Source organism: Struthio camelus, chromosome 4 (assembly GCF_040807025.1).
Source record: "Struthio camelus isolate bStrCam1 chromosome 4, bStrCam1.hap1, whole genome shotgun sequence".
Taxonomy (NCBI): Eukaryota; Metazoa; Chordata; class Aves; order Struthioniformes; family Struthionidae; genus Struthio; species Struthio camelus.
The window spans coordinates 38,888,692-38,916,643 of NC_090945.1; the positions used below are offsets into that span (position 1 = coordinate 38,888,692).

At 41.5% G+C, this 27,952-nt stretch overlaps 2 protein-coding genes and 1 long non-coding RNA gene across 15 annotated transcripts; 2 read left to right on the forward strand and 1 right to left on the reverse strand.

The window, feature by feature from the left end:
* Nucleotides 1–94: 94 nt before the first annotated feature.
* On the reverse strand, nucleotides 95–15,181 carry LOC104145543 (uncharacterized). 4 transcript variants are annotated; one of them, XR_694357.2, is made up of 6 exons: nucleotides 15,042–15,181; nucleotides 8,747–8,967; nucleotides 7,353–7,537; nucleotides 4,424–4,591; nucleotides 1,732–1,829; nucleotides 95–218 (listed from the first exon to the last, which is right to left on the reverse strand). It is a non-coding gene; the product is annotated as an uncharacterized lncRNA (long non-coding RNA). The 4 variants fall into 4 exon arrangements; XR_011140994.1 differs by having other exon boundaries at nucleotides 198–504; XR_694355.2 differs by having other exon boundaries at nucleotides 198–1,829.
* On the forward strand, nucleotides 8,834–17,749 carry LOC104145542 (toll-like receptor 2 type-1). Of its 6 annotated transcripts, XM_068942347.1 has the most exons (5): nucleotides 8,834–8,973; nucleotides 11,637–11,827; nucleotides 12,034–12,138; nucleotides 13,952–14,036; nucleotides 15,012–17,749. In XM_068942347.1, the coding sequence occupies exons 4-5, from the start codon at nucleotides 14,023–14,025 to the stop codon at nucleotides 17,380–17,382; spliced, it is 2,385 nt and encodes a 794-aa protein (XP_068798448.1). In that variant the 5' UTR covers nucleotides 8,834–8,973; nucleotides 11,637–11,827; nucleotides 12,034–12,138; nucleotides 13,952–14,022; the 3' UTR covers nucleotides 17,383–17,749. The 6 variants fall into 6 exon arrangements, with proteins under 6 accessions (XP_068798448.1, XP_068798447.1, XP_068798451.1 ...); XM_068942346.1 differs by lacking the exon at nucleotides 12,034–12,138; XM_068942350.1 differs by lacking the exons at nucleotides 8,834–8,973; nucleotides 11,637–11,827; nucleotides 12,034–12,138 and adding exons at nucleotides 12,361–13,721; nucleotides 14,835–14,900.
* A 1,150-nt stretch (nucleotides 17,750–18,899) lies between these two features.
* Nucleotides 18,900–27,395, forward strand: LOC104145540 (toll-like receptor 2 type-2). 5 transcript variants are annotated; one of them, XM_068942351.1, is made up of 4 exons: nucleotides 18,900–19,010; nucleotides 21,067–21,134; nucleotides 21,327–21,449; nucleotides 23,229–27,264. In XM_068942351.1, the coding sequence occupies exons 3-4, from the start codon at nucleotides 21,332–21,334 to the stop codon at nucleotides 25,586–25,588; spliced, it is 2,478 nt and encodes an 825-aa protein (XP_068798452.1). In that variant the 5' UTR covers nucleotides 18,900–19,010; nucleotides 21,067–21,134; nucleotides 21,327–21,331; the 3' UTR covers nucleotides 25,589–27,264. The 5 variants fall into 5 exon arrangements, with proteins under 5 accessions (XP_068798452.1, XP_068798454.1, XP_009675409.1 ...); XM_068942353.1 differs by having other exon boundaries at nucleotides 21,327–21,440; XM_068942352.1 differs by lacking the exon at nucleotides 18,900–19,010 and adding an exon at nucleotides 19,122–19,440.
* The last annotated feature ends 557 nt before the right edge of the window (nucleotides 27,396–27,952 follow it).

Consider the following 27,952-nt stretch of genomic DNA (forward strand, 5'->3'; position numbering starts at 1 on the left):
CGTACCTCTTGGAAGCAGCACGTAGCGGTTGTGAGTGAATGGGAAATGACCTAATTGCCACCCGGTTTCTCAAGCAATGTGGGAAGCTCTGGCTTTCCCCCCCTCGCGCTGTTTAGCTGTGTGATCCATGGTTTGCAGCGTAAATGACTCTTCAAACTCAGCAGCAGTTTCGTGTAGATCTGCTCTTTCAATGTCTATCTACAGGTAGGCCAGTGTCTCTGCAAACAGATAGCAGTTGTTAACCAGATGCAACACCAGTCCGACTACTGCTTGTGAAAGCTTCTGCTAAATCACAGCTTGTGTGACTCATTCAGTTATCGATTTTTAATTACACCTCTGTCTCCTCTTGTTGCATGTTACAGGCATCAGACATGCACTATGCATACCTTTGGGCTGCCACTGTTAATACGCTGTTCCGTTCAGGCACTTACCAAACGACTTTGAAAACCAAGCCTCGGTGCTTCCCAGCCTATATGTCTTCATCCTATAACGCTCTTTCCAGAGCTGACAGAAATCAGACCATAGGTATCTTCTGGTTAAACAAGGCTTAGTTGCCCAATTTAGGCATTTTCTCAAGTATCCTGCCACTCTATCCCTCTGGTGAAGCCAAGTAAGCACAGATGTTATTTAGCTCCTTTTCCTAACACTTTGCCATCACTTTTCTGTACTTTTTTCTGCATTACAGAAAACACAGCTGGTCTCCGCCTTTCCTAGCTTGCATAATTTGCTTACACTTTCAGTTACAGTCTTGAACTTCTTGGCATTGTCTGGCCTGTCCTGATCTATCTACTGCTTACAGACCAAGATATTCCTGCTCTCAAGCAGAAAGTTTTACACAAATTGAAGAACTGAAAGAGAGCTGTAAGGGATGGACAGCCTGCAAGTGTTGAGCTCAGATTGACACAAGCCTTTCCTGTCTCTGTCTCTGCTGTACTTCTGCCTTGAGTGAAATTCACAGTTGTGGTTCTTTGTTTCCCTTGTAATAGCTGAACTTCATGACATATGTACCCTACTGCAATTTGCAACTTTTGGTAGTTGCTGTGTTGTAATAATTTGCAGGGAAATACCAAGCCCTCAGCTTGCAATTTTTTAAGGAAGAAATATCTTCATGCCTTTTATAAATGCTCTGTTCATTCAGTTGACTTGTGTTTTTTTGCTGAGAAAGCAACCCTTCTGATCATTTGAAAAGTTTTAATAATTTACCAGTTAAATGACTAAAATTTGTCACATGATGTTGAGGACCAAATAGTTGTTTATAGAAATACTTAAAAATCCTTAAGTGAAAGGTGTCAATGTAAAGTATCTGTTACCTCTTATATATTGGTTTTCTTAGTGAAATGCAAGCCTGGGGAATGTATCATGTATGAGGAGCCTTCATTTTCATACAGCAGGATGACAAAGATGCGCAGGACCTTCCTCTTGGTGGAGGCCCTGACATTGCTGGAGCAAGAACTGTGCTCACACTCTTTTGCAATGCACATCCCCCAGAATGGCTTACATGAATGAAGCTCAGCACACTGCAGATTTGGTTTTGGTTTTGGTCACAAGAATCTCATACACTATTTGCCATAATGGAGAAGCCTGAAATCTAACCAAGGCAGCATTTTTCTTTCTGAAGAACTGATTTAAGGGATAAGTGAAAAGTTCTTAGATTATCTTCCTTGTGGCTTGCTCCTTACTTTCTCTTGCTTAAGTAGTCCTTTGTCTGCCTGACCAGCCCTTTCCACAAACCTGTCAAGCAGGAGATCAGCTCTCTTGGCCAAAGCGCTGCTGCTATTTCATATGAGAGCGTTTGTTAGAGAAGTCCTCAGGAGACTGAGTGTTGAGTTCTATAAATAAAAAAAGAAAAGGAAACAGATGGCACCAATTTCAAAAGTTAAGTGGTTTTTAACTAGTCCAGTAACTAATGTTCTTATATACCTACAAAAATATTACAGTTTTATCTTAGTAAAGATCAAAAGAACAACTTTGAAGCACTTGCCAGGCACATACAGTCATGTGTTTTAATAGATGGCAGACCAATGTATCCTTAAGGTAATGGGACTAACTTGCTGATTTCAAATTTTCCCATGTATTCCTGCAGTGAATAAAGCCTGATGACTGCTTTGTATTTTTTCTTCTAATTACTACTGCTGTGGATCCAGTGTTGCCTCAGTCATACTACAGATACTAAGAGAAGGGAGAAAATGTCTAAAAGCCTGAGGTCTGAGAAAGAGCCTGGTAAGGAAGCATTTCATGAGAGGAGGAAGCCTCTCTAGCTGTGCATGTCTTCCAGAGAAGCTGATTATGTCAGCATCCCTGCAAGTTTAGATCAACCTACTTAATCATGGTTATCTGTTTAACTTCCAGAAAGAGATGGGGAAGAGACAAGACCGTGGCATCCCTGACTTCGATTGGTGCAAGCTGACTCTGAGCTGCAACATGGTCTCTGGGACAGGATGTATTTATAATGTCTAATGTGATCAAACCCACAGGAACTGCCATGCTGCCTAGCAGCAAGTAGAAATGTTGTGTGTCAGCTGCTGGGAACTTAGAAAAACTATTTTCCAATTGTTCAATTTATTCCAAAGGCTGGAGAGGATGTTTCTCCAAAGTTAGAATGAACGTTTTGGAATCCAGACTTTTTCGAGTTATAGTTGAACTAAAGCTTGCTCTAATATGAGATGCTGACTTTTATTAGTTTGTCTGCAAAACAGCTGCTTCTACTTTCCACAAACGTTTAACATCAGTTTAAAGTCTCCGCTATGCCTCGTTGTTCTGCTCTTTAAGCAAAAGACCATGTTAATATCGCTGGGGAATGCCACTTATGTATATGACGAGTCTTAACTCCTTTTTGCTCACTGAAATATGGCTTTCCAGGACATGGACTTCCATTTTGTTTGTCTGGTTTGATTCCTTTTTTATTTTTAATTTCTTTCTTTCTTTCTCTTTCTTTCTTTCTTTTTAAAAGTTTAAAAGAATGCCTCTCAAACAGAAGGTTATTGCTTTTCAGAGTGGGCTAAAGTCAACATATTTGCATGCAGGAGCAGTCTATCCTGCTGCCTTGCAAATTTGGGTCTAACTAAATCTACACGCTTGTGCAAAATAACTCAGCTGATTCCCTTCAGGCACAGATCTTGAACTGGAGGATCCAATTTTCTTTGATTCATCCCAGTTGTCTTCCTTTCCTCCCTGAAGGAGGAAGAATGAAGCAAGGAGGGATGCTTTCTAACTGCCCCCAGGGCTTACTCTCTCCAACAGTACCTCAGTAGCCTAACTACTAGATTTATTCTTTAAAATGCAGTAAGTGCCCATTTAATGACAGAGTAAATACACTGGTACTGGGTAAAATGGACAGCTTTAATACTACAAAGTCGTTCTATTCCATGCCAAAACTTATAGGGACAAGTAAGGGTCAAAGTGGCAGGAAATCCCCTGACGGAGCTCGGAAGTGAGAAGCATGTAACTTATAAAATATATATATATACACATATATATGTGTGTGTATGTATTTATAATCGTGAGTTTCTTATCTTCCCCTGACTCAAGGGCATCTGGCATGACACTGTTATTCAGCCTGCGATTTTCAAATACTTAAGCACCGAGGCGTGGCAGGGCCTAGTGGTTAGGCAAGGCGGGCACCTCCCTGCGCACTGGGAGGTGCCACCACGGCCAGTTCCCAAACAGGCCCCCGAGGAAATGAAACCTGCTACAATAGAGGCAGATCATTTCCCACATTCAGGTCTCCAAGGAGATTTCTTCTCGTCTCAGGATGGCAAGCTCTGGCTTGAGTAAGGCTGATTCTTGGAAAGACAAAGGAAGAGCTAGCAGTAATCTTGATTTTTTTTTTTAATTATTTCCTTGTTTCAGTGTTTTGTAATGTTTACCAAGGACAATTAGCCAAAGTAAACTATCCAAATGAAATACTGCAAATGAAAAAGTCAGCTGCACGGCAAGCCTAGCTGGTACTTTGCCCTTGAGTGCTTTAGTTATTTAAAATGAGGTGCTTACTTGCCCTTCTCCCACAGAGAGGCTTATAAAGAATCACTCACATACAAACCTGCCCCTGCATGCAGCCACCAGAAGAAAGCTTAAGTAGCGTCTGGAAAGACTCTCTAGCAAGAGAGGGGATTAATATGCTTGCATATTACCTTTGGCAGCAATTGCATTCATTGCTGTGCCAGGGAAGTTATGGAAAGTAAATGGGGAAGGATTATTTTATCGTCAATTGCATTCTGGGGGGATGGAGAGTTTATTTTTGGTACTTCCTAATAGAAGTAAAAGGCAGAGCACAGCACTAAGCGGTTCCTTCACATTTAGAGTATACTGAGCAGTTTTCAGCTGGTGGGAGGCTCTTTCTGCAGGAGGAGCCATATAGAGCCAAAATGGGTGGAAACACTCCCTTCTCCTTTAATCCTTGCAGCCAGTTGCAGGCCTGACTTACCCAGAATGAGTCAGTGGTATCAGTGTTGTCCTGTTACTTGGTGAAAAGTTATGAGCTCACTATTTTTGCTTTCCTTGTCTAGCAACCTGGCTTGCCAGCTCCTTGCAGAGTTCTCTGTCAAAGAAAAGGGGCTGCCCAGCCTGGAGACAGGATTTCCAAACCCTCCACCTGCAGAAACAGAGAACAAGTCACATTTCATTCAGAAGGCCATGTTTCATCATGACAAGTGTAAGGAAAACTTATTTTAAAGGAAAGTTTAGATTGCTGAACAACAGGGGGGAAGAGTCCTGCCAGCTACAGCCTTTCACCATATCCATCTCATCTCCTAATATTCACTGTGCTTCTGTTAGTGATTTTTAAAAGATGCTATTCAACTGGAAGGGTTTGCAGACATCAGAGAGGAAGCTATCACAGATGGAAAGATGGAGGCACCAGAGATGTCTGAGAGGGAATCCTCTCAACAGAGGGTCAAGCATCTCAGTATGTTATGCTTGGCATTTTGATCTCAGGTGTGACCTGGCAACAAAGAGAGTTCAAGGAACCAATCCCAGCGAAGTAAAGTACTCCGAAGGACAGATTTTTAAAGGGAATTTACTGAAACTATTAATCATAGAACATACAAGAAATAAATTTAAAATTATTTCATAAAAATAGGACATGAAAGAAACACAAATGTAACATAACTTCTATATATAGAAAAGAATCTTTATACCAACACTTGTTTAAGTTATAAGGTGAAAAGAAACCAGGTTGCCAGTCTATTGGATTAGAGTTATTGGTAAACTTCAGCTGTTAACACCCAAAGAAACAAGGATCTTCTTGTACCTGCAGGTGTAAACCATATCGTGAGTTCAGTGCTGGAAGAATATCACCTTCTTTTATTTTCTGATCCTGAGGATAAAGCCGAATTACTACAAGTAAGGTAAGAGTTGCATCCATTTTGATATTCTCAGAATAGAGCAGATTCAACTTATGATTACCTCTGAAGCAACCTGTTCTTGTCCTGTAGTCCTAGCTGTTGAGATGGGAAGTTGATTATTTTTACCTATTTTTTTACCTATCGTATTTCCTTTGATTCTGCTTCCTTTGATATCTCTTCTGGCTAAAGGCTGCCATTTGTAGAACATTACTTACTTGAAAGCATGAGTTATAACGCATCCTAGACTTTAATTTAAAGATCTACAAAAGTCTTGTAGCATTACTACGACCCTTCTTGCAATCTTTGTATATGCTGCCTACTTGCATTTAAATTAAGAGCTTTTTTTTTTTTTTTTTAACCTCTGTGCTTGTATATCCGCTATTACACCGAGGTCTGATCTCTGCTTGAGTTCCTAAGTATTGCTAAAAGGCCTACAGGGTCAGTCATGTTTCTGACCATCACTACTGGAGTAATGGGACATCGCTAAGAGAGGACTATTCATTCTCAAATCTGTGTTGCTGCTGCCGCCCAACCTCTGCTCCCTCTCTTCAAACAAAAACCATGACTTCGCAGACAGTTAGGTTGAAATAAAAACCTGAAAAAAAATTAGAAAAGCATTTCTGATCAAGGGAATGCTGTTGATTAAGCGCACAGCTTTGAGAGAGCAGATTTAACTATCACTGGGCTTGTCAAAAACATCTCCAGATGATTCTGGAAGTATCTGCATTGCCTTTGAAATATTTCTTGCATGGAAATAGTCCAGGTAACTTTGTTTTGGTGTTAGAGAGGAATTCAACTGAAAGCTTGTAAATGTGGATATTTCACCATATTAAAAAGCACTTTGTTCCAGGGGCTGATATCCTACTATGGGGTGTTTCTTTTTGTAGATATTATGATAAAGATGCAAAGGCATATTGGAGTACAGACACAACAGTTACGTAGTCAGCTCCAAATACATCATTACTAAGCTGATATTATCAAATTCAAGGAAACTTATAGAAGAGCAAGAAAAGCAATCTGAGGCTAATAATGAGGAGGAATGATTAAAACAGCTGAGTGCATACTTGAAAATCAGCCTGGGATGTCTGTTTTCAACCATATTCAAGTCTAGAAAGTCAGAGGAAGATCAGATATTAGAAATATCTAATTATTTGAAGTTGTTTTGGTGGTTCTATCAGATTTTACAAACACTTTTCAAATAATTATCAACATTGTTTTATGATCAAGTTTTTTAGCAAAAATTATTTAATGGTCAAATTTTTAATGGTCTACAACTCTGTAGCATTCAAACTTCTAAAAAGTCAGTTCAAAAAGTTATATAAATGCAAAAGTACAGAATGTAAATAACCTCTGCAAGAAACTCACAAATCATGTCATTTTCCCAGTACACAAAAACTTGGAAGGAGGTAATTAGATTTTCCTAATTTTTTTTTTAAAATATAGTGCTTTGAAATGAGAAAAATCAAGAAAGTTATCTGCACTAAAAGAACTGCTGAGGCAGTGAATAACTGAAATTAAAGATTTGAAATGGACTGGTTATCTTTTTCTGAAATGTAGCGTCATGTCTGAAATGTTTCATAGCATCAGATATAGACAGAGGCAGAAAACAAATGCAAAACCTGAACTACGTGTACAAAATATGTCCTGATGTTGTCTTTTTTGGATTGAATACAAAAAAGTTGATATTTTTATGGTATATGATAATGATCTGATTCATTTCCTGCTCAGATTCTTGCCCAACTGTTAAATAGTTTTTTTTTTTTTTTTGGTAACAACCAGTTAAAAATGTATCTTTGCATCCTAGCATGCTGTTTTCCATATCCATACAGGAAACAAATTCTAGCTGATCCTGCCATGACTTGGTTCCATTCTCAGGAATGTTTCCCTTCCATTTAAACAAAATAGAGCATTCTTCAGGATATTAACAGAGATAGACACATTTCCATATACCCCTCTCAACTGGGCAATGCAGATTAGTGTTGGCTGGACCTCTCCTAAACTGATACTCACCCATATGCACGTTCTTCTGTCCAGCCTTTCTTGAAATAGCTTTCCCTTGGAGCTGAATGAAGCCTTTTTTCCTTCTTGCGGGAAATTCCATTGCTAGGATGTTAAACCCAAACTTCCTAACAATAGGCTGCTAGTGACGACTTGCACCCGGTGGACTGTGACAGAGTGTTTTCTCTCCTGGTGAGCTGAAATGAAACAGAAGCTGTCCAATGGCAAGCATAACAGATCCAATTCCTCTGTTCCTCCTTGCCCCTCATATTGCATCTAGCTCTTTGGAGGACACAGAAAGAGGGGAGAAAATTGCCAACCCTTGGGGAACTGCAGCTGCCCTGATGGCCATGGCCAGAGCCTGGTACCTGATTGAGTGAAAGGGCCACTGCTGTAGAGCTGTGACGGTCGTCTACTTTCTGCAGCATCAGAACAGAGAGCAGGGGGAACCTGCTGGGAGAACTATGCACTATATCCCACAAGGGGAGGTTTTGTGCAACCCGGGAGGCCTAAGGTGAGGGCAACTATAGCTCTGACATGACAGCTGCAAAATAGTCACTTTGCTTTGAAATAGCCACTGTGTTTTATTTCTTCAAGAGCTGAAAATCCATTTTATATCAACAAATACCTATATGGATAAGCCCATAATATTAGAGATACTATTAGAGATAACCTCTGCAACAGTAGCTTGGGATACAGCATAAAGAGCTAATGTACACAACAAGAGTGCAATGTCTGGATAGACAGGGGAAAAAAGCCTTTCAAAATGTTAAGCAAGTGCTACTTGTGAAAGCTATACAGATGTATTTGCTGAAGGAGTCTAAAAAGCTGAAAGAGCAACTCTGTATATTGGTAACGTTGAGCTAATTAACAGTAGGTAAACTGAAGAAAATATATTAAAAGAAAACGTGGTTTCTAGATTCTCTTGCTCATTCCTTCCTGTTTTACAGAATGAATCCTCAGCTATAACATGCTAGGAGCTTGTTTTGCTGAGGTGACGAAAGCTACAGTTGGACTGACCTCTGAAGTCCCAGTACTGAGGTGCCTGTCTTTCAGGTTCCCAGGTCCTAGAGCCTCTTTAGGCTCCCTGTGGAGTGCATGGTGGTGATCCAGGGTCATCAATCTGCGATATATAAGGGCTGATACAGCCAAGCCAGCCTATAAGAAAAGCTGAGGTCAAGGCTGCTGCAAGCAGCATTTTTATGGGTCTTGGGCACCTGCCTCCATTTGCGGTTCTCATTCCTGCATGTTTTCTGGGAGCTGGAAGCCTTTCAAAGGGATGCAGGAAGTCCTGAGTGACGTTCAAAGGAAGTCATAGTTGACCAGCTGTATTTCCAGACAGCCATCTCCCACACACACACGTGGAGGGAGTTTCATTAGTTGATGATATAACTTTTATATTTTACCTTATTCCTTGCAGCATGCCAGGAACTCCCATAGCAGGCAAACTTGTACGCAGATGCCTTTGATCCCGCTGTGTGTCTGCTGTTTGTGTTGCTGAGATACCCATTGGCGTACTTGATTGGAGTCCAGCACCATGAAGATCTGTGTAGCCCATGAAGATCTGAGTAGCAACTGATAATGTTTGGAGTAACCTGTTCCAGCTGAGTTGTCTCGGAGCTTTCCACTTGGGGTAACAAATTTTTGTGATGTTGATACTTGGGTTTTATGTGTTTTGTCATAGTGTTCTTCAAAATAGGTCCCAAAACTTGCTATAGTATTTAATGTTGTGTAACTGTCTATCAATCAAAAATCCTAACATTCCTGACAGAAACAAATTATTTTCATCTCACTTACTAAAATGTAAAGTATGGAAAGAACTGAGTTGTTTCATTTTGCTCTGTATGTAGACTTGTTTGCTCTCTGTTGATGCAATTTCCTTAGGATTCAACAAATCAACAGTTCTATTTTGGGAGAACTGAGGGCTTTTCTCCTACTGAGTCACAGTGGTGCAATTATTCCAGAAAGACAGAACTTTCCATATTATTAGAACAAGCCTTGGTGGCCCCCACTAGCTGTTCCTGTTTTAAGGTAGCAAGCCAGCTCCACGTTATTCTGATGGAATGTTTTCAGAAAAATATGAGGGAAAAAAAAATTCTACTTCCTTGCACAGACTGCCCAAAAGGCTGGCTGCTGCGTGCACAGCCACTCTGCTGTTATCATGCTCTGCCACAAGAAGAACAGGATATCCTGGAAGAAAAATAAGTGGAATCTGTTCCTCTGCATTTAAACTTTTAGTCTGCAGATCTAACCAGAGGATTCAGTTGCTGGCAAAGTAGGCCTGAATATGGAACATAATGGAATTAAAATTGTTTATTTTTCATTATAATGTTCCTCTTTTTGTAGTTGAAGATGAATACCCGAAGCGCTGCAAGTCAGATTAAAGCATAGGCACTCGCAGTGCATGCCAAGGCTCTGCTTCCAGAATCATGAAATGATGCCAAGCCTTCTGCTTTCAATTACACAAGTATTACAGCTCCTGCTCCGAAGACTGCAAACATAGTTTTGAACTCTTTTCCTCACCAGCCATTTCTAAGGGGGTTAAGAGAAGGGTGCCACAGGTTCAGTCCAGCTTGCATAGCCACAGCCAAGCTGGTATGCTAACACATCCTAGTTACCCGGGGTAATTATCAGTAAGTGCTCTGAGGTTTGCACTGCTTGAAAAGATTTGGAAGGGATTTCTGCTAGTAGGGCAGGCTGTCCAATGGATTCATGAACTCCCTCCCTATTCTATTGCTTCTGCCTTTTCTTTGAGACATGGTTTTGGAGGAGGGTGTCAACTGCAACCTGCTAGGCCCTTTCTGTACTGCTTCCTCATCCTTTCTCCATCTCCTGAGTGAAAGAACAAAATGACAGCAGTTCTGAATGTGGAGAAAGGAGGAAAGAGAGGAAGGGAAGGGACTTGCTGCGGGATCCTTTGCCCTTAATATGGGACTTTGAAGGGGAAGTATTTTAAACAGTGTGACATGCCCAGGTACTGCAGGGGATAGAGAAGTAAGTACTTCTGCTTGCAGAAGGGAGAGGGGTGCAGGGCTCTAGCAGCTGGAGTCTGATAGCCTAAATCCAAGTTCCCCCGAGTAACACAACACACCTCCAGAAGGAGGAGACAGTGAGGACGGAGTGGTGAAACAAACCTAGTGATCCTGATGGCTGAAGACTAGTGTTGCCACTTGGTTAGTGGGTTTGATCAGCAAGTCCATTTCTGTGGGGTTCTGTCCCACATAAGAACATAGATATATTTCTATTTCTATGACTGTTCTGGTCAGCACCCATCTAATACAGCCCCCCCCCCATCACTGGTAGTTGCCCCTTGTCTAGGAGTAGCAGTTTAATAGCGGAGGACAGTTGTGGCAGGAGTCTGTCCCTCTGCCAGAAGCAGCAATGCAGAGATCCCCTGATTCTGCACCCAGGAGAAAGAGAGCTGTAGCTGGAGGTTAGGGAATAGTCAGCTGAGGATACTGTGCATTTCTTATGCTGCTGTCAGATAAACAGTAAAATTTAAAGCAAGAGAGCTTTAAAAATGATCACCATAGCTCTACCTCAGCCCTAGGCTGAGATAAAGCCTATCTGACAAAGGGGTTTTGTGCCACTTGTGTGGTGTTTGTGCTTGAAACACTGGCAGTTTCAAAAGCAGCTTGTTGCAGCTCTCTGCCCTTCTGCTGGGAAAAAGTAATGTACTGGCACTGGGGAAGGTACATGTTTTTTTTAAAGGGCTATAAAAGAGGACGGACAGTCATAGCTTCAACCAGGAAAGGGAGGAGGAGAGGGAGCACTCACAAGATGCAACAATATTCTACACTAAATGTGAGGTTACCCTGGAGAAAAAGCAGACAAATTATATTTTCATCTTAAAGACAAGTTTGCTCCTGCTTTAGACTCTAATTTCAAAAGGTGTTGTTTTGAGCCCAGTGCTTCAGCTCACTTTGGATACTGATGATCTGGGAGGCAGCTGGCTGATACTCAACCTCTGAGTTTAGAGCAATTGTGGAGGACGTTTCTGGTCTCCCTGAGCATTCTCAGACCTTTCTAACTCCAGATAACCTGCTAAATTGACCTGGAATGAAAGAGAGAGGTGTTGTGGTACCTGCAGACTTTTTCCTTATTGATGGAAATAAGTAGAATGCCCCTACTGATGTCTTGGTTTTTTTAAGCACCTTGCTGAGCTTGCTGTTTTGTCTGTGGATTGTAGCAAGGGAAAAAGGTCATGGTGATTCCAGTCCTCTCTTTCTGAGAGAAATGAAAAGCCTGCATTGCGTTATAGCCTCTTGCATATGACTATGAAGTTTGTATTATCAGTCCTTCTCAGTCCAGGTTCAAGACTGATGGAGAGTTGAGGAGGAAATGCCTGTTTCTTGGTCAGCAAATACCACGTAAGGGAGAAGATCTGCCTGGACCACGTCTGAAGCTACCTGTCTGCTTCCTTATGGGCTGGACCGGAGGCATGGCTCCAGATCCCACAGCTGACTGCCACAGTTTTATCTTTTAAGGCAAGTCAGGGGCTGACCACACCAGGTTTCATCTAGACACCAGCTACAGCTCAGCTGAGTTAGCTGTGACACTAATTAGTCAGTCTTGTTAACCTGTTGGTGCCATGAAGAAGGGAAGAAAGAAAGAAACCCTCCCAACAGCCTATCTGGTCCTAAGCAATCAGTTATTTATAGAAAAAGTCCATCTTGATTCTCCTGGATTTCAGACTCCTGTGATCGGAGTCAGCTGTGTGGGACTAGCCACAGCTGGATTGGGGTGTCACTGTTCACCTTCAGGAATTGTTCATCTGGTGAACATGGCCAAACTCCAGGTGAGTGCTGCTTATAAAGCCCTTAGCTGGATCTTCTGTGCTTTCTGCATGAATAAATCACTCCCCAAGGCCCAGTTTAGAAGTGTGATGAGAGTGGGCTAAGCCTGAATGTTAGGAGGCAGTCAGTATGTCTGAAAAAATAACGGATACCTATCTAGAGTGTCTACAAATGCAAGGTGGGGAATCTGTAACACATGGAAAAAAGCATGCTCTTTACACATTAAATACAGTACATGGCCTCATATTTCTTCTTCAAAGCTCTTTACAAATTTAACTATTTTTAACTTTATCAAGGAGTTGCAATTTTCATGACAAAACAAATAGGAACGAGTCACCTCAAACTCAGAATGTTTTAAAAACTAAAAGTATTCTCTCTTTAAAAACAAGAATCATTCTAATCAAGAGAGGCTAGAGGGAAGAGTCAGCTTTTGGGAACTTGATGACATTCCTTCACTAAAAAGCCATTTCCCTTCTCTATGTCACACAGCTTTCTCGAGTGTCTCACTTTTTGCACAGCAAAACTGCTTTAAAAATGTTGTTACAGTTACTGTATTTCTTCAGTAACTGACCAAAAACACAAGGGTATCTCACTCTTTCAGTTCATTTTTTGGAAAGCGTTAAGTTCTTAGCCTAATATGCAGTGTTAATCTTAATGTAGCAGGATGAAAGTTTGTTATGAGACACACTCAGGCTTCTGTCTGGGCTTTGTCATCCTTGGGCAAACCGGTAAGCGCATGTGGCTAGGCAGGTGGCAAGAGTTTGTGTCTGAGTCATATTTTCAGGCAGGTACCTTTCAGTGCAAGCATGTAGCAGACTCTGACACAGCACAGAAAAAAATGGAAACTGCAGTAGAAAGGTTTGGTGTTTGAATTTAACAGATTTCTCTTTCAGAACTAGTAAGAAGACTTTTTACCCCTTTATGTATGTAGTGAAATGGCCTTTTGACCAGAAGTGTGTTTCCATTCAGTTAGGCTAAAACAAATATCATCAATCCTTCCCTTTCAGAAATGCCTTACGTGTTTACAACGGAATACTTTCTTTCAAACTGTACCTTTTTTCCTGAGACAGAATATTGTTTCATTTTGTATGCATTCCCTATTTGTTGATAACTAAGGACTACGGTGGTCTTGGAAATGAAATGATGGTGAGCGTTTCTTTGGTGTTCTTTATGAGCAAATAATTTGACTCCAATATTTATATATATTAATAATAATTTGTAGAACCTATATAACAAAATAACTTGGCTATGCAGACATTTTCTGTCTCAGTACAGTAAATAACAAACCCCTTCCCCCCTTTAATTTAAAATTTAAAAGTAGAGATATAGGGAGCAAAATGCAGTTCCATCTAAAAACTATTTCTGCACTTAATGCTGCAGGAAATGATTATGAAAGAATGACTTGCGCAAAATGGTTGCATCAGCCATTTCACTGATAGGAGCTGACTGTCAAAAGGAGACGGATCTGCAGCTGAATTTCAGCTTTTAAGAGAATTCAAGAATAAACTGCTTATTTTTGTGTCTTCATTCAACAGCAGGAATAGAAGTGGTTGAAATCTGCCTTTGAAGAGCAGTGTCGTGCATGGTGCGTTTCACAAGTTGCATGCAGACTTCAAGTCATGATTTTGTTAGGACTGCAGCTATTAAAGAAAAAGCTGTACAAGCTGATATTCTTTGTTGGACAAAGAATAGTTAATAAAAACTAGGAAACTGTCAACATAAGGTTTTGCCTGAGGAGCGCAGCCAAAATATTTTCTTAGGTCTGTCATTACACCAGACCTGCCAAAGGGTTTCCAGCTTTTATTGTAATTGCAGGTATGAGGTGACTACTCGGATCCTAAAGTACCTGATCAGTACAGGTCTACAGACATAGACAGAAATGCAACATGCAGTACACAAGGTAAGTAAGTATTTACTCTGTACATATTCAGGATTTGGGAATACTGTTCTTTTGCTGTACTGAAACTATTCACAGCAGCTTGTGAACTTTAATAAGTGACTTATTTTCTAGAGAAGCCAATGGTGAAATGTTCTTTGGCACCAACAGCAGGAAGCATAGCCCTTTTGTAGACTAAAATCAGTATTGTTTTAATTACATTCACTGTTTATAAGGTGACAGGAAAATCTAATACTGCAATCTATTACCAGTGCTGATTTATGGAAAAGGGTGTTAGCCTTGTTTGGTTGGATATCTGCTTGTTCTGCCTTTTTAGTAAAGAAGGTAAATTGCTTATGTAATAGGTAAGAGGATGTGCCAGAAACCTACTCAGCTTTGCTTTTTAGAAGCCCTGAGATTTGTGAGACTATTATGGGAGACCCCAAAATCTCTCCCAGAAAACTGTGCAGTGTAGGAATCCACACACCACTTCTGAAGTGAGGAGAAGGCAAACACATACTGCGGATTACCCAGGCAGTCGTACCTTTTTTTACATTTTGGCTCTGTCCTTGCATTCAAGGCACTTCCTCTAAGTAATAATTGATGGGCAGGCTAACACTACTAAGGCTATGGGCATTTCTAACAGTATTTCTCTGTTCAAGATAGAAACATCCAGTCATAGCTTTATTACTGAGATGGGGAATAATGCTAAAGGTCTAAGAAATGAGGGTTTGGTGAATGTGCATATGAAAAGATAGGACTATATAAACGGTTCTTTCAGACTGTTCAAACAGTATATGGCTGTACTTCAAAAATGAGTAGTGCCCTATGTTTTCAAGGTTGAGCAGTTGAACTAGGATCCTTTGTGTCACAGGATAACTCTGCAAGGTAAAATTTCAATCTGAACTTCCTAATGAAATTGCACTGGATTTCAGTTGTTTTCAGTGGCTGTTCAAAATAGAAGCAGACACTATCCTCTCTCCTTTCTGTTTCCTACAGCAAAATGTTAAAATCAACAATCATGCTTACCTGGCGAGCGTGGGCCATCTACATGGTTCTATCGGTAAACCTCTCTGAAGAGCAAGCTCTGAAGCAAGTTTGTCCTTCATGCGATGCCACTCAGTTTTGCAACTGTTCTTCCAGGGGTTTGGACTTCATTCCCTCAGGGCTCACGGGTGAAATCAGGGGCTTAAACCTGGCCCACAACAGGATAAAGCACATTCGAGCACGCGATCTGCAGCAGGCTGTGAACCTGAGAGTCCTGCTACTGCCATCAAATGAAATCAGCTCAATAGAGGAGGATTCGTTTCGTTCCCTTGCAAAACTGGAGCTCTTGGACTTATCAAATAACAGCTTGGCTCACTTGTCCCCTGCGTGGTTTGGGCACCTTTTTTCACTGCAGCAGCTCAACATTCAAGGAAACACCTACAGCGACCTGGGGGAAAGTTCCCTCTTTTCTACCCTGAGCAACTTGAGCTCTCTCTACCTGGGCAATCCGCAGTTCTCCACGATAAGGCAAGGAAACTTTGAGGGCATTACGCTTCTTGATGAGTTGTGGATTGACGGCAGCAATCTCAGTCAGTATGAGCCAGGAAGTCTGAAATCAGTTAGGAAGATACATCACATGATCATCAGCCTAAAAAGGGTGGACGTATTCTCAGAGATTGTAGGGGATCTTCTGCACTCCGTCGTATGGTTAGAAGTTAGAGAGATCAAATTAGAGATTGAGAAAAAAAGTTTAGCACAAAATTCTACACTTCCTTTAATGATGCAGAAAATTACATTTAAAGATGTTATGTTCACAGACGAATATATTAGCCCAATAATGGTACTCTTGAAGGAAATAAAATCTTTGCAAGATATAGAGATAATAGATTGTGTACTTGACGGGACTGGAGTGTGGCGTACTGAAGAAACTGCAAGCAGTGGTCCAAGTTCTGTTGAAACAATATCAATTACAAATATAACAATTCAGAATTTTCATTTGTTTTTAGACCTGAAAAGTGCAGAGTCACAAGTAAAGGACCTGAAAAGACTCAGAATTGCAAGTTCTAGAGTTTTCATGGTACCATGCAACCTTGCAAAGCATTTTTCATCACTCGTATATCTTGATCTTCATGATAATTTGCTTGTAAACAATCGCTTAACTGAGACAACCTGTGAAGGTGGTTGGCCTTTATTGCAGACTTTAAATCTAAGTCAAAATTCTCTAAAATCTCTAAAACAGACTGCAAAAAATTTAAGTCATCTATCCAAGCTCATTAATCTTGATATCAGTCAAAATAATTTTGGTGAGATTCCAGACACGTGTCAATGGCCAGAAAATCTGAAACATTTAAATCTGTCCAGCACTCAAATTCCTAAATTAACAACCTGCATTCCTCTGACCCTTGAAGTTTTGGATGTCAGCGCTAATAACCTGAAGGAGTTTGGGCTGCAACTCCCTTTCCTCAAAGAGCTGTACGTTGCGAAAAACCAGCTGAAGACCTTGCCTGATGCTGCACCCATTCCTAACTTGGTGGCCATGACAATCAGGAGAAACAAACTCAACAGCTTCTCCAAGGCAGAGTTTGAGTCCTTTAGGAAGATGGAGGTGCTGGATGCCAGTGACAATAACTTTATCTGCTCCTGTGAATTCCTCTCCTTCATTCATCACGAGGCTGGAATAGCCCAAATCTTAGCGGGGTGGCCGGAAAACTACATCTGTGACTCTCCCCTGACAGTGAGAGGGGAGCAGGTCGGAGCTGTACATCTCTCACTGATGGAGTGCCACAGATCCCTCGTTGTGTCGTTAATCTGTGCGCTGGTGTTCCTGGTCATTCTCGTCCTTGTGGTTGTCGGGTACAAGTATCACGCGATCTGGTACATGAGAATGACCTGGGCATGGCTTCGAGCCAAGCGGAAGCCCAAGCAAGGTCCCCCAAAGGATATTTGCTATGATGCTTTTGTCTCCTACAGTGAGAATGACTCTGACTGGGTGGAAAACATCATGGTGCAGGAGCTGGAGCAGGCCTGTCCTCCCTTTCGACTGTGCCTCCATAAGCGGGACTTTGTGCCTGGGAAGTGGATTGTGGATAACATCATTGACTCCATAGAGAAAAGCCACAAAACGCTGTTTGTGCTGTCGGAGCACTTTGTGCAGAGCGAGTGGTGCAAATACGAGCTGGACTTCTCGCACTTCCGCCTCTTTGATGAGAACAACGATGCGGCGATTCTCATCCTCCTGGAGCCCATTCAGAGCAAAGCGATTCCCAAAAGGTTCTGCAAACTGCGGAAGATAATGAACACAAAGACCTACCTGGAGTGGCCTCCTGGAGAGGAACAGCAGCAGATATTTTGGGAAAACCTGAAAGCAGCCTTAAAATCATAGAACAAGTCAGTAATCCCTGTTCCAGCATGTTTTCACAAAGGTTATGTCAAGATTTTTCCTGTTAAGAAATGTTTATTTTCTTTTTCTGCTTAATGAGGCCTGGCTTTGCTGTATATAGAAATAATTATCTTCATGCTGAATGAAAATGACCAACTGCAAGTTTTCCAGTGTTGTTGAGACTCTGGTCTTTCCAAATTCCGGGCAATAACTGTGACATTGGTAAGACAACTGGACTTGAAACTTTTCTAAATACATTTATCTGAATTCAGTGTATTTCTGGAGTTATTTCTCCTGTTACCACATCTCCAAACAGTTCCTATCAATGCCGTTCTTTTTTACAATGGAAAATAAAAGCAAAGTACCTCAATTCTTCCCTGTGTTGTTCTCCTTTAGTTTATTTTCAGTGCCATCATAGATAGCAAGACAATTCAATTTCTGAAGAAAAACTGAGTCTTTTGATCAAAATAAGTCTTCTGAAGCCATACCATTGCTCTGCAACACAAAAAAGACAGTACTAAATATGTACCTCCACTCACAAGTCTGTTATTTTGTCTAGTTACTGGAATCCACAGCTTCACACAGGTTGGGCTTTATTCAGTAACTTGTGCAGGAAGCATCCTGGCACCTTGCGCGATGAGTGTGGTGAACTCTAGAGGTGTTGAATCACTATTTTTCTTTCTTAGGTTACTTTCTCCCTATGAAGGGTTGTTTCTCCCTTCAGGATCTCCACGTTCCCTTCTGTCTACCTACTGGGTATGGGGCAAGGATGTTTTTCTAACGAGTCGGCTAGATAGTATGGCAGACTGGCTTATTTCTTTCTGTTTCTGCATTTTTGCACAGCACATGTAATGATTGGGCCATGCATCTCTTACAGCTCTAAATACCTTGCATTTATAATCAACAGAGTATATAAACCCTGATAAGGGACAATTCATCTTCCTACTTCAGTGTGAGATATCTCCTGGAAGTACTGTAATGCTCTCCGCTAATTATGAAGGGAATCTAGACAAGTAGGTAGATGTGGATGTTTATCTTTGGATAGCTGGTCTTATCCTGAGTGCCTGGAGTCAGAGCTGCCATGTGTTTCTCATGTTTTAGAGAGATACTTGTGGAAACCTGAAATCTGTCTCTGAGAAGGGATAAAGTTTGTGGGTTCCTGTAACTCAGCATTCCCATACTTCACTCTTCTTGCATTGCTGGAGCTTATGTACAAAAGATTGTAAATGAACTGTAGTTAAACTTTATATATGTAATTATTTTGTGGTGAAATACCAAAGCATTGGCATATGGGCTGTTTCCAGGTGAATATTTGGAAAATTGGGAAATTGGCCTATACATGCGTGTCTGTGTGGGGGTATACATGTATATATTTAAATATGTAGTATATCTGTATATGTGTGTATATATATGTATATATTCACACACACATATATATTTGTGTGTGTGTGTACACATATGCATGAGATTATATTTTTGTGGGCGTAGCCTGCAAACTCCACTTTCAGTTCTTGGTTTTACTTTTGTGTTGTAATAACATCTCTTGTGTTATTCAAAAGTCTGCTATGAAAGGACTTTTTATTCACTCTCAGATAAGGATTGCTCAAGGGCTGATCAAGTCTGAACTCTAGGTAAGTGTTCAGTGAATTGACTGGTAGCAAACACTGAGCAGTTGATAAAACTAATTAGGAGGCTGACTGCCTAGAGGTAAGGAGGGAGAAGTTGTCTTGCTGGTCATTTTGAAGAGAGTGTCAGACAGAGGCAGGAGAAGCCTTGGCTTTTCTAGAGTACGCCCTTAGCAAAGACCTAGACTTTTACGGGTTCACACGTTTAAAAAGACTGGTAGTCTTACTGATCTTGTGTGAATCAGATCTCCTAGGTGGGAATTTCCCTGCTTCGGTAGCCCAGGCTGAAACATGAAGCAAAAGAGAAACAGTAATGAGAGAGGAAGCTGAGTAAAGAGTGACTGCCAAGAGAGAATTCAAGGGCGAAAAAGGCAAAAACCATCATGCTAACACCAGAGCTTGAGCTGCAGTCCCAGGGAATCTTTTCTGCACAGAGGTGAGTTTGCAGGCAGGTGGAGGCTGGAGATGCAAGGAGAGAAAGAGGAGCTGCAGAGCCACAGCAAGCAGCGAGGAGGGAGCACTGGGAAGGGTCTATCTAATCTCTTCTCTGCCTTGGGTTTTCATGATGCTTGAGGCTGCTGGGCAGGGGTCCAGCTCTTGTAGGGAATGTGGGGGTGAGGAAGGCACTTTTAGGTCCTGGCAGCCATGGAGCTGGCAGGTGTGGTTGCAGCCGGCTGGCAGGCAGGCAGCAAAAGGCAGGTTCCGTGAGCGTGCTGGGACATACTGATGGGAGCAGTGTGCTCGAGGAAAGAGGGAGAGAGGAAAGCCACTGCCTTATGAATAAATGAAAAAGAGATGGCTTGGGACAGGCAGTGTCCCTTCTGCTCAGTTTCCGCTTGGCAGGGTGCCTTGTGGGTATTTTGCCCCATTTGTATATTGAGATTGTTACCACGTGCCCAGGAAAGGCTGGGCTTGAATACAAGCTGTTTTTGTTTTAGGAATCCACCCAGGTAAGAGATCATTAGCAATGATCTCCGGGCACTGGGCTCAGATGTATACTGCTAAAGCGATGCTGGTGGGTGATACCCAGGACGTATGTTACCCACGCACAACTAAGTAGAAAGTAATAGCTTTCCGAAGTCTACTTGGTGGCCTGATCCTTTCACCTCTCACGCTGCAGAATCCGTTTAACAGTTTAACATTGTTAAAGCTTAACAGCCCTCTTTTAGCTTGATACTGTTTCCCATCCGAGCATCAATTTGCACGTTACAGGAATGTTTTATTCTGGCTGTTACCGCTAGTTGTTATAGATCCTCTTCCTGATGACGCTTTTTTTTTTTTTTTTTAAGAAAATGTACATATTCCCTCAAATACTCCTACTGACCTGTGCCAGGAAAGATAATCCTGAGCATGTCTGAAGGCTCAGGTGTTTTGTCCATAAACCAGAAACAATTTGCAAGTTTAGTTCATCACAGTCCCTTATAAAACAAGGGCTGCTTTGCAAATTCCCTTTTTATATTAACTGCATTCCAATTTCTATTTGGAAATATTTTTTTTCCTAGTACAATGGGGAAAAGCAATTCCTTGGCAGGGCAATGATATTGCGGGGTGGGCCCGTAGTTGTGTGTGCAGGGGACTGAAAGGACTGTGTAACTCAGAGCCTTAAGCTGCGTTATTAGACATAAATGGGAAGGGGAAGAGAACGGCTGAAAATGAATGAGAGTAGAAATAGGACTTCCCTGGGGCCCCCATTACAGACAAGCAAAGAAAACTGGGGAAGATGCTCAGGTGAGTGACAATAAAGAAACACTTCCTTGTAACACCTAACTGGAATCTATCCTGTAGTCTAGCCCTGGCTGGTTTCAAGCTGGTAAGACAGAGAGTAGTTAGGCTCATCTGGTATCTCCAGTGTTGGACCTGGCCAGTTTCCTTCTGTTCTATCAGCTTTCCATCTGTAAATAAACTACCTAAGGGTAGATTATTTACCTAGGCTGCCTAGCTGTTTCTTTTTCTAATAGTATTTTTATGGCAATTTGGACTTGCTCTTCATTTGAAAAATTCCACTTAAATTTGCTGCTTGCGAACCTGATCTTAATAATAGTTTTGCTCATATGACCTACAGCACCGTGTTATCCAGCCAACCTAGCATGACCGAAGAAGGCCTGTAAAAGAGCCTCGGCTGGACAAAAGGTGAGTGTGACTACAGATTGTAATTCTTCGGGTGAGAATCACCTGGCTAAATATCTAGATATCTGAAATATGGTGCTCCATTTTAAGCTGATGGTGTCATTTCTCTTGGAGTCATCACATCTTAAAATGGGTGTCTAAATCAGATGATGTGAATTGCCCCTAAAAGTTGTTATTTTTCTCCATTGACTTTAGAGGACATGGTGGGTAACCAGCTTAGCAGTGGGCATCTGAAGACAGGGGAGAGGAATCAAGATCCAGAGCTCTACATCAGAAGGAGACAGAGATTAAAGGAAAATAACACAAGAGGTCAAAATGGTATTAGTCTTTCAGATGGGAAGCGATGGAAAGATGGAAAAAATTATCCACATCCTTTCTTCTTCTCCCCATGTGCCCCAGTAACAGCTAATTCTGCCACTTTTGAATAATTTAAAGCAACTCTGGTTAAGAATAGCACAGTTAGGACAGGACTTGTCAGTTTGAACTTGTCTGCATGGGCCAGCTATTGTAAAACAAATCAGAGTATGAACTCACAGTAGTAGATCATCTTCACTGAGTTTCAGTGGGATGCCTGAAGGAGAAAGTGCTCTTCAGTGAGCCAGTCTAACCAAATTAACCAAATACAGAGCCCACAATGATCTTTGGGAATCTTTTTGTTGGCCTCTTTGGGGCTGGTTCACTCTTTTCACCTTCAGTGAAATACTTAACCTTCCCCAGCGTGTCATAAGATCAGTGGGAGGTATCTTGTGCTTTACAAGTCCTCTTTGATCCTTGCCAAGGAAGCTGTATATAAATGAGAAAGGGTTACAATTCGGTATGTCACAAGGTTTTGAAAGGAAAACAGTCCTCTCAGGCTTAAAGAATTGTTTTTCCAACTCCTCAGAGAGACAGTAGAACTAATGCCGCTTTGTTGTGAGGGAGGAAGGACTGGAAATTGTGGCAAGCTATGTAATACAGAAAGCCATGTCAAATGAGAACAATGAAAGGCACAAATGTCTGCAGAAAGAGAAGTGTGACAGGATCTCTGTGTGGATCCACACTGGCTGTGTGGATGCTCTTGAATCATTATAGTCCAGAAGAGGAGGAACAGACTGCAGGGCTGGAAGAAGGTGGTCCAGTCCAGCCTGCTGATCTGCAGGAGGCTCCAAGAGCCCCTGCCTCTCCCTCATGGCTGAGACTTGACCGTTCTCTGTCACAAGAGACCCAAAGCAGAGAAACCCTCTAGCAGAGGAGGAGGCTGTGGCAGTACAAGGGAAGAGCTAAGAGTTAGCAGGTAACAATGGTCAGTTTTCCTGGCTTGAGTTTCATTAGCAATATTGGACTGCCCTAGTCACTGCTCTCAGCTTGGTAATGATGGCCTAAACAGACATCCAGGCAAATATTTATCTTCTTGCTCCTTGCACATTTACGGAGAGAAAAGCCAAAGGCAGATAAACTGAGAAAACAGAGTGAAACATATGCAGTCTTTTCCTCCCTGTTGTCAGAGTTGAGAAGTAGAGGTAGGCTTGAAATAAATATTAAACGTGAAAGTTACTATTTCCTGCAAGACACTGACTGCTATTGCTGTGACCAGGATTTGCAGTGCATGCAGGAGACTCCCTATAGTAAAGAATGCATATACAAAATAAAACTTATAGATCAAGAGGAAAATGACCTAGGATGAGAGGGGAGTGTGCGTGGAGGGGGGATGTATGTATTTCCTGGGAGATGGCTATTTTCTAAACAGGCAAAGGACCAAATCAGTAATAGTGTTGTGATTACTCAGATATTCAGCTCAGTCTGTGAAAGATTTGTGCACTTGGTAATTAATTTGATATTCCTCATTCCAAAATTAGAAACTTTATAGGAAAGAAAAAAAAGAGAACTTAATATATTTTGTATATTTTGCACCTATCGAGTGCTCCTGGAATACCTCTGTACAATATGTCTTTTTTGACTACTCTGTTTCATCTCTGAACAGCTTTAAAAACAGGTATTTTCATAGTACCTTCAACAGGGCAGATTGCTAAGGATTTTGTTTTGGTTACATCCAAAATATAAGTTCTTCAAAACTATCTGTTCATCTTACACTTGCTCTGACTGTATTTCAAATTTTAGGCAAAATAATGATGACACATACCTGGCGAGCGTGGGCCATCTACATGGTTCTATCGGTAAACCTCTCTGAAGAGCAAGCTCTGAAGCAAGTTTGTCCTTCATGCGATGCCACTCAGTTTTGCAACTGTTCTTCCAGGGGTTTGGACTTCATTCCCTCAGGGCTCACGGGTGAAATCAGGGGCTTAAACCTGGCCCACAACAGGATAAAGCACATTCGAGCACGCGATCTGCAGCAGGCTGTGAACCTGAGAGTCCTGCTACTGCCATCAAATGAAATCAGCTCAATAGAGGAGGATTCGTTTCGTTCCCTTGCAAAACTGGAGCTCTTGGACTTATCAAATAACAGCTTGGCTCACTTGTCCCCTGCGTGGTTTGGGCACCTTTTTTCACTGCAGCAGCTCAACATTCAAGGAAACACCTACAGCGACCTGGGGGAAAGTTCCCTCTTTTCTACCCTGAGCAACTTGAGCTCTCTCTACCTGGGCAATCCGCAGTTCTCCACGATAAGGCAAGGAAACTTTGAGGGCATTATGCTTCTTGATGAGTTGTGGATTGACGGCAGCAATCTCAGTCAGTATGAGCCAGGAAGTCTGAAATCAGTTAGGAAGATACATCACATGATCATCAGCCTAAAAAGGGTGGACGTATTCTCAGAGATTGTAGGGGATCTTCTGCACTCCGTCGTATGGTTAGAAGTGAGAAAAATAGCATTCAGTATTCCTGATGAAATGCAACTATTGAGACTCATGTCTTTTTCTTTTGCAAAGAAAATTTCTTTTAAACAGGTTTTGTTTACAGATGCTACCGTGCCTGAGATGATCAGCATTGTAGAGGACATGACAAAATTAACAGAGGTGGAGATGAAAGACTGTAGACTCTTGGGAACCGGTCATTGGGGTATACAAATTCAAGCAAACCAATCACGTTCTCTTCGAGTTGTAACAATAGAGAAATTATCTATAGAAGAATTTTATTTGTTTTCAGATCTTAAGGCTGTTGTAGATCTAATATCTCCTCTTACTAAAATTACAGTTGAAGATACCAAGGTCTTTTTGGTACCATGCAGACTTTCACAGCATCTTTCGTCATTAGAGTATCTTGACCTCAGTGCGAATTTGCTTGGAGATCAGGGTTTGGAGCATTCAGCCTGTCAGGGTGGCTGGCCCTTACTGCAAACTCTAAATCTAAGTCAAAATTCACTGAGTGACTTAAAAATGACCGGTAAAAGCTTATCTCACCTGAGAAACCTAATTCTCTTAGATATCAGTCAAAATAATTTTGGTGAGATTCCAGACACGTGTCAATGGCCAGAAAATCTGAAACATTTAAATCTGTCCAGCACTCAAATTCCTAAATTAACAACCTGCATTCCTCTGACCCTTGAAGTTTTGGATGTCAGCGCTAATAACCTGAAGGAGTTTGGGCTGCAACTCCCTTTCCTCAAAGAGCTGTACGTTGCGAAAAACCAGCTGAAGACCTTGCCTGATGCTGCACCCATTCCTAACTTGGTGGCCATGACAATCAGGAGAAACAAACTCAACAGCTTCTCCAAGGCAGAGTTTGAGTCCTTTAGGAAGATGGAGGTGCTGGATGCCAGTGACAATAACTTTATCTGCTCCTGTGAATTCCTCTCCTTCATTCATCACGAGGCTGGAATAGCCCAAATCTTAGCGGGGTGGCCGGAAAACTACATCTGTGACTCTCCCCTGACAGTGAGAGGGGAGCAGGTCGGAGCTGTACATCTCTCACTGATGGAGTGCCACAGATCCCTCGTTGTGTCGTTAATCTGTGCGCTGGTGTTCCTGGTCATTCTCGTCCTTGTGGTTGTCGGGTACAAGTATCATGCGATCTGGTACATGAGAATGACCTGGGCATGGCTTCGAGCCAAGAGGAAGCCCAAGCAAGGTCCCCCAAAGGATATTTGCTATGATGCTTTTGTCTCCTACAGTGAGAATGACTCTGACTGGGTGGAAAACATCATGGTGCAGGAGCTGGAGCAGGCCTGTCCTCCCTTTCGACTGTGCCTCCATAAGCGGGACTTTGTGCCTGGGAAGTGGATTGTGGATAACATCATTGACTCCATAGAGAAAAGCCACAAAACGCTGTTTGTGCTGTCGGAGCACTTTGTGCAGAGTGAGTGGTGCAAATACGAGCTGGACTTCTCGCACTTCCGCCTCTTTGATGAGAACAACGATGCGGCGATTCTCATCCTCCTGGAGCCCATTCAGAGCAAAGCGATTCCCAAAAGGTTCTGCAAACTGCGGAAGATAATGAACACAAAGACCTACCTGGAGTGGCCTCTTGAGGAACAGCAGCAGCAGATATTTTGGTTTAATTTAAAATTAGCTCTAAAATCCTAGGCAGGGATATTGGATACTGAATATACAGCTCAACTACTAATGGCTTATTTCCCTTGCCTGTACATCTCATCATCTTTCTATACCTCTAGAGTAGAGTGCTGAACTACTGGAAATTCTATTGCTTGATGTGAAATTATTTTATTTTTGCAGTTGTGGGCTGGAACTGTCTACACATTTTAATCAGCAATGTTAACAAATTCTTTTTCATTTAAATATTTAAACTGAGGATGAGAAGTTGTTTAGAAATATGGTTATATAGTTTATGTGTCTTTATCTGAACAAAAGCTTTATGAGAGAGCCTGCTTAGCCAAGGGTATTTCTGAGTTCTTTGTATAAACCATTTCAAATCAAATGCAATAAAAGTCAATTTACGCAGCAAGGAGTTTGTCCTAGCGCCTCTAGTTACTGGATCTAAGGACAGATTCTCAGCAGTAGTTGGCAATCATTTTCAGTTAAGTGCCCAAATCTCTTGAGGATTGCAGATGCAAAGCTTAATCTAAAAATGCACTTTCATACCACAGTGCTGGCTGTTGCTGTATATATGTTCTACGCCAGCCCACCTTCTTGGTGAAATACAGAAATGATGAGCAGGTGTTTAGTTTCTTTGTTCCATATATGGGAACAGATGCTTCAGAGTGGGGTACAAACACTTTTCTTTCTTGCTTAAATGTAGTTGCCTGAATACTCAGCTAGGATGTGGGAGACACGAATGTATAAGCAGTCTTTGAATCCATGACCATTCTCCTCTCTCTAATCAGTGGCTTTTGCACTGTCACAAAAACAGTGCTTCGGTCCTTTTTTGCTCTCTCTTTAAGTCAGACCGTGCAACCCAAAGGGCTGGAATGTCTCCCACCTCACAGCACTGTGTTTCTTGTTGGCTGGGCCCACCATTCCTCAAGAAGAGAGCTGGGACAAGGACTCCCAGCTGCTGAAGGAGGGGATTAAATCGAGACACCAGCACCAGGCTCTTCCTTCAGAGAAAAAATGTGTTTTAAAAAGAAAGGTAGCTCAGGAGATACCTGTATTGTAGACAAAGGAAATTTAAGATGGCTTTAATAGTTCGAATCCAGTAGGCCAGAGGGACAACAAACTACTGGACCGGTGTAGGGCTTAGGCACAGTGTACTTGAGACTGACACATCAAGGCATGTACAGTAGGAGACCTTAGAAGTTTTCACATGGAAATGTCTGGAGCATTTTGCTGAATCAATGATTAGATCATGTCCAAGTTGTTGTTTTTAATATTGTGTTTTGGTCTTGGGCATCTAAAGTATACAAAATCTCACTTCAAACACCCGAATATTTTTAATCAAGTTTGTACATTGAAGCTGTTCATCTTGTAGCTTTTTGCCTTCAGTGCTATTGCTTTTAGGGGGTTGTTCTCTGCAGAGTCTTCAGTGAGAGCAGAAGTCTTAGCCTCTGCTAGCCATTTAGAAGGGAGCGGATAAACATTCTTCCATTACACGCACAACTACGCAACTCTGACAGTGTAACATAAAGAGGAAGATTTATTTACCTGCATTTCTCCATATATGAACACATGCATAAAGCATTACAGGAATCATTGTCTTTGCCAGCTCTTCTAAGTGATCTAGGAAAAAAGCCACCTTTCTACTATGTATTTAAATTTTGCTGTTTCTTTTATTTACTTACTTACATTTTTATTGCTCTGTTCCCCATTTTATAGCATATAAACCTCTACCTTCATATGTAAGATGGCTTCACGCATCTTCTGCTTTATTCCCATACATACTAAAGTGTAAGTAAAGCTAATCTGTATTTTTCACTTCTATTGACAATATAAAGATTCTTTAAAAAACTGACTATATTTCATTTGAGTTCAAAAGATACTTTAGCTAGGCTGGGAAAAATACCTTTTAAGCCAGCTACTGTGACTTCTAAGCAGAACTGCACACTGTTGCATAAACAAGCTATGTTTCAATTCCTTGCTTTGTGGCCAGGGTAGTACTGAAGTCAAACATTCAGCCTCTGAGCAGGAAGACTCAGGAGTATACCTGTTCTAATTCTGAACACACATTTACTTTAAAAAAAAAAAAAAGGGAGGGGCTAGTCAATCATTAGACAATTAAATACATCTGTTGTAAAGTCTATTTATCACACACAAACATCACAGCAAGTCCTACTCTTCCTGTTCATTATACATTTCCAACTGGATTAGAAAAATTACAGTGCAAATATGTACACAAAAAAATTCAGTTTGTGATGATTAAGACGGAGCCAGGCCATAACTCGCTTACTCAAAACCTGAAAAAGCATGGGAGTAAAAAGCAAAAGAGAAAAATCTTTTGCACACTGTAGTCTCTTCAGAGCACAAGAATCAGTTGGACAGTCCAGCATTTTCTCT

Bases quoted from the DNA above. Each gene is read 5' to 3' on its own strand.
- LOC104145540 (XM_068942351.1), top strand. From the start codon at position 21,332: ATGGTGGGTAACCAGCTTAGCAGTGGGCATCTGAAGACAGGGGAGAGG. The intron at 21,450-23,228 runs GTATTAGTCTTT...TTCAAATTTTAG, and splicing joins TAACACAAGAGGTCAAAATG to GCAAAATAATGATGACACAT.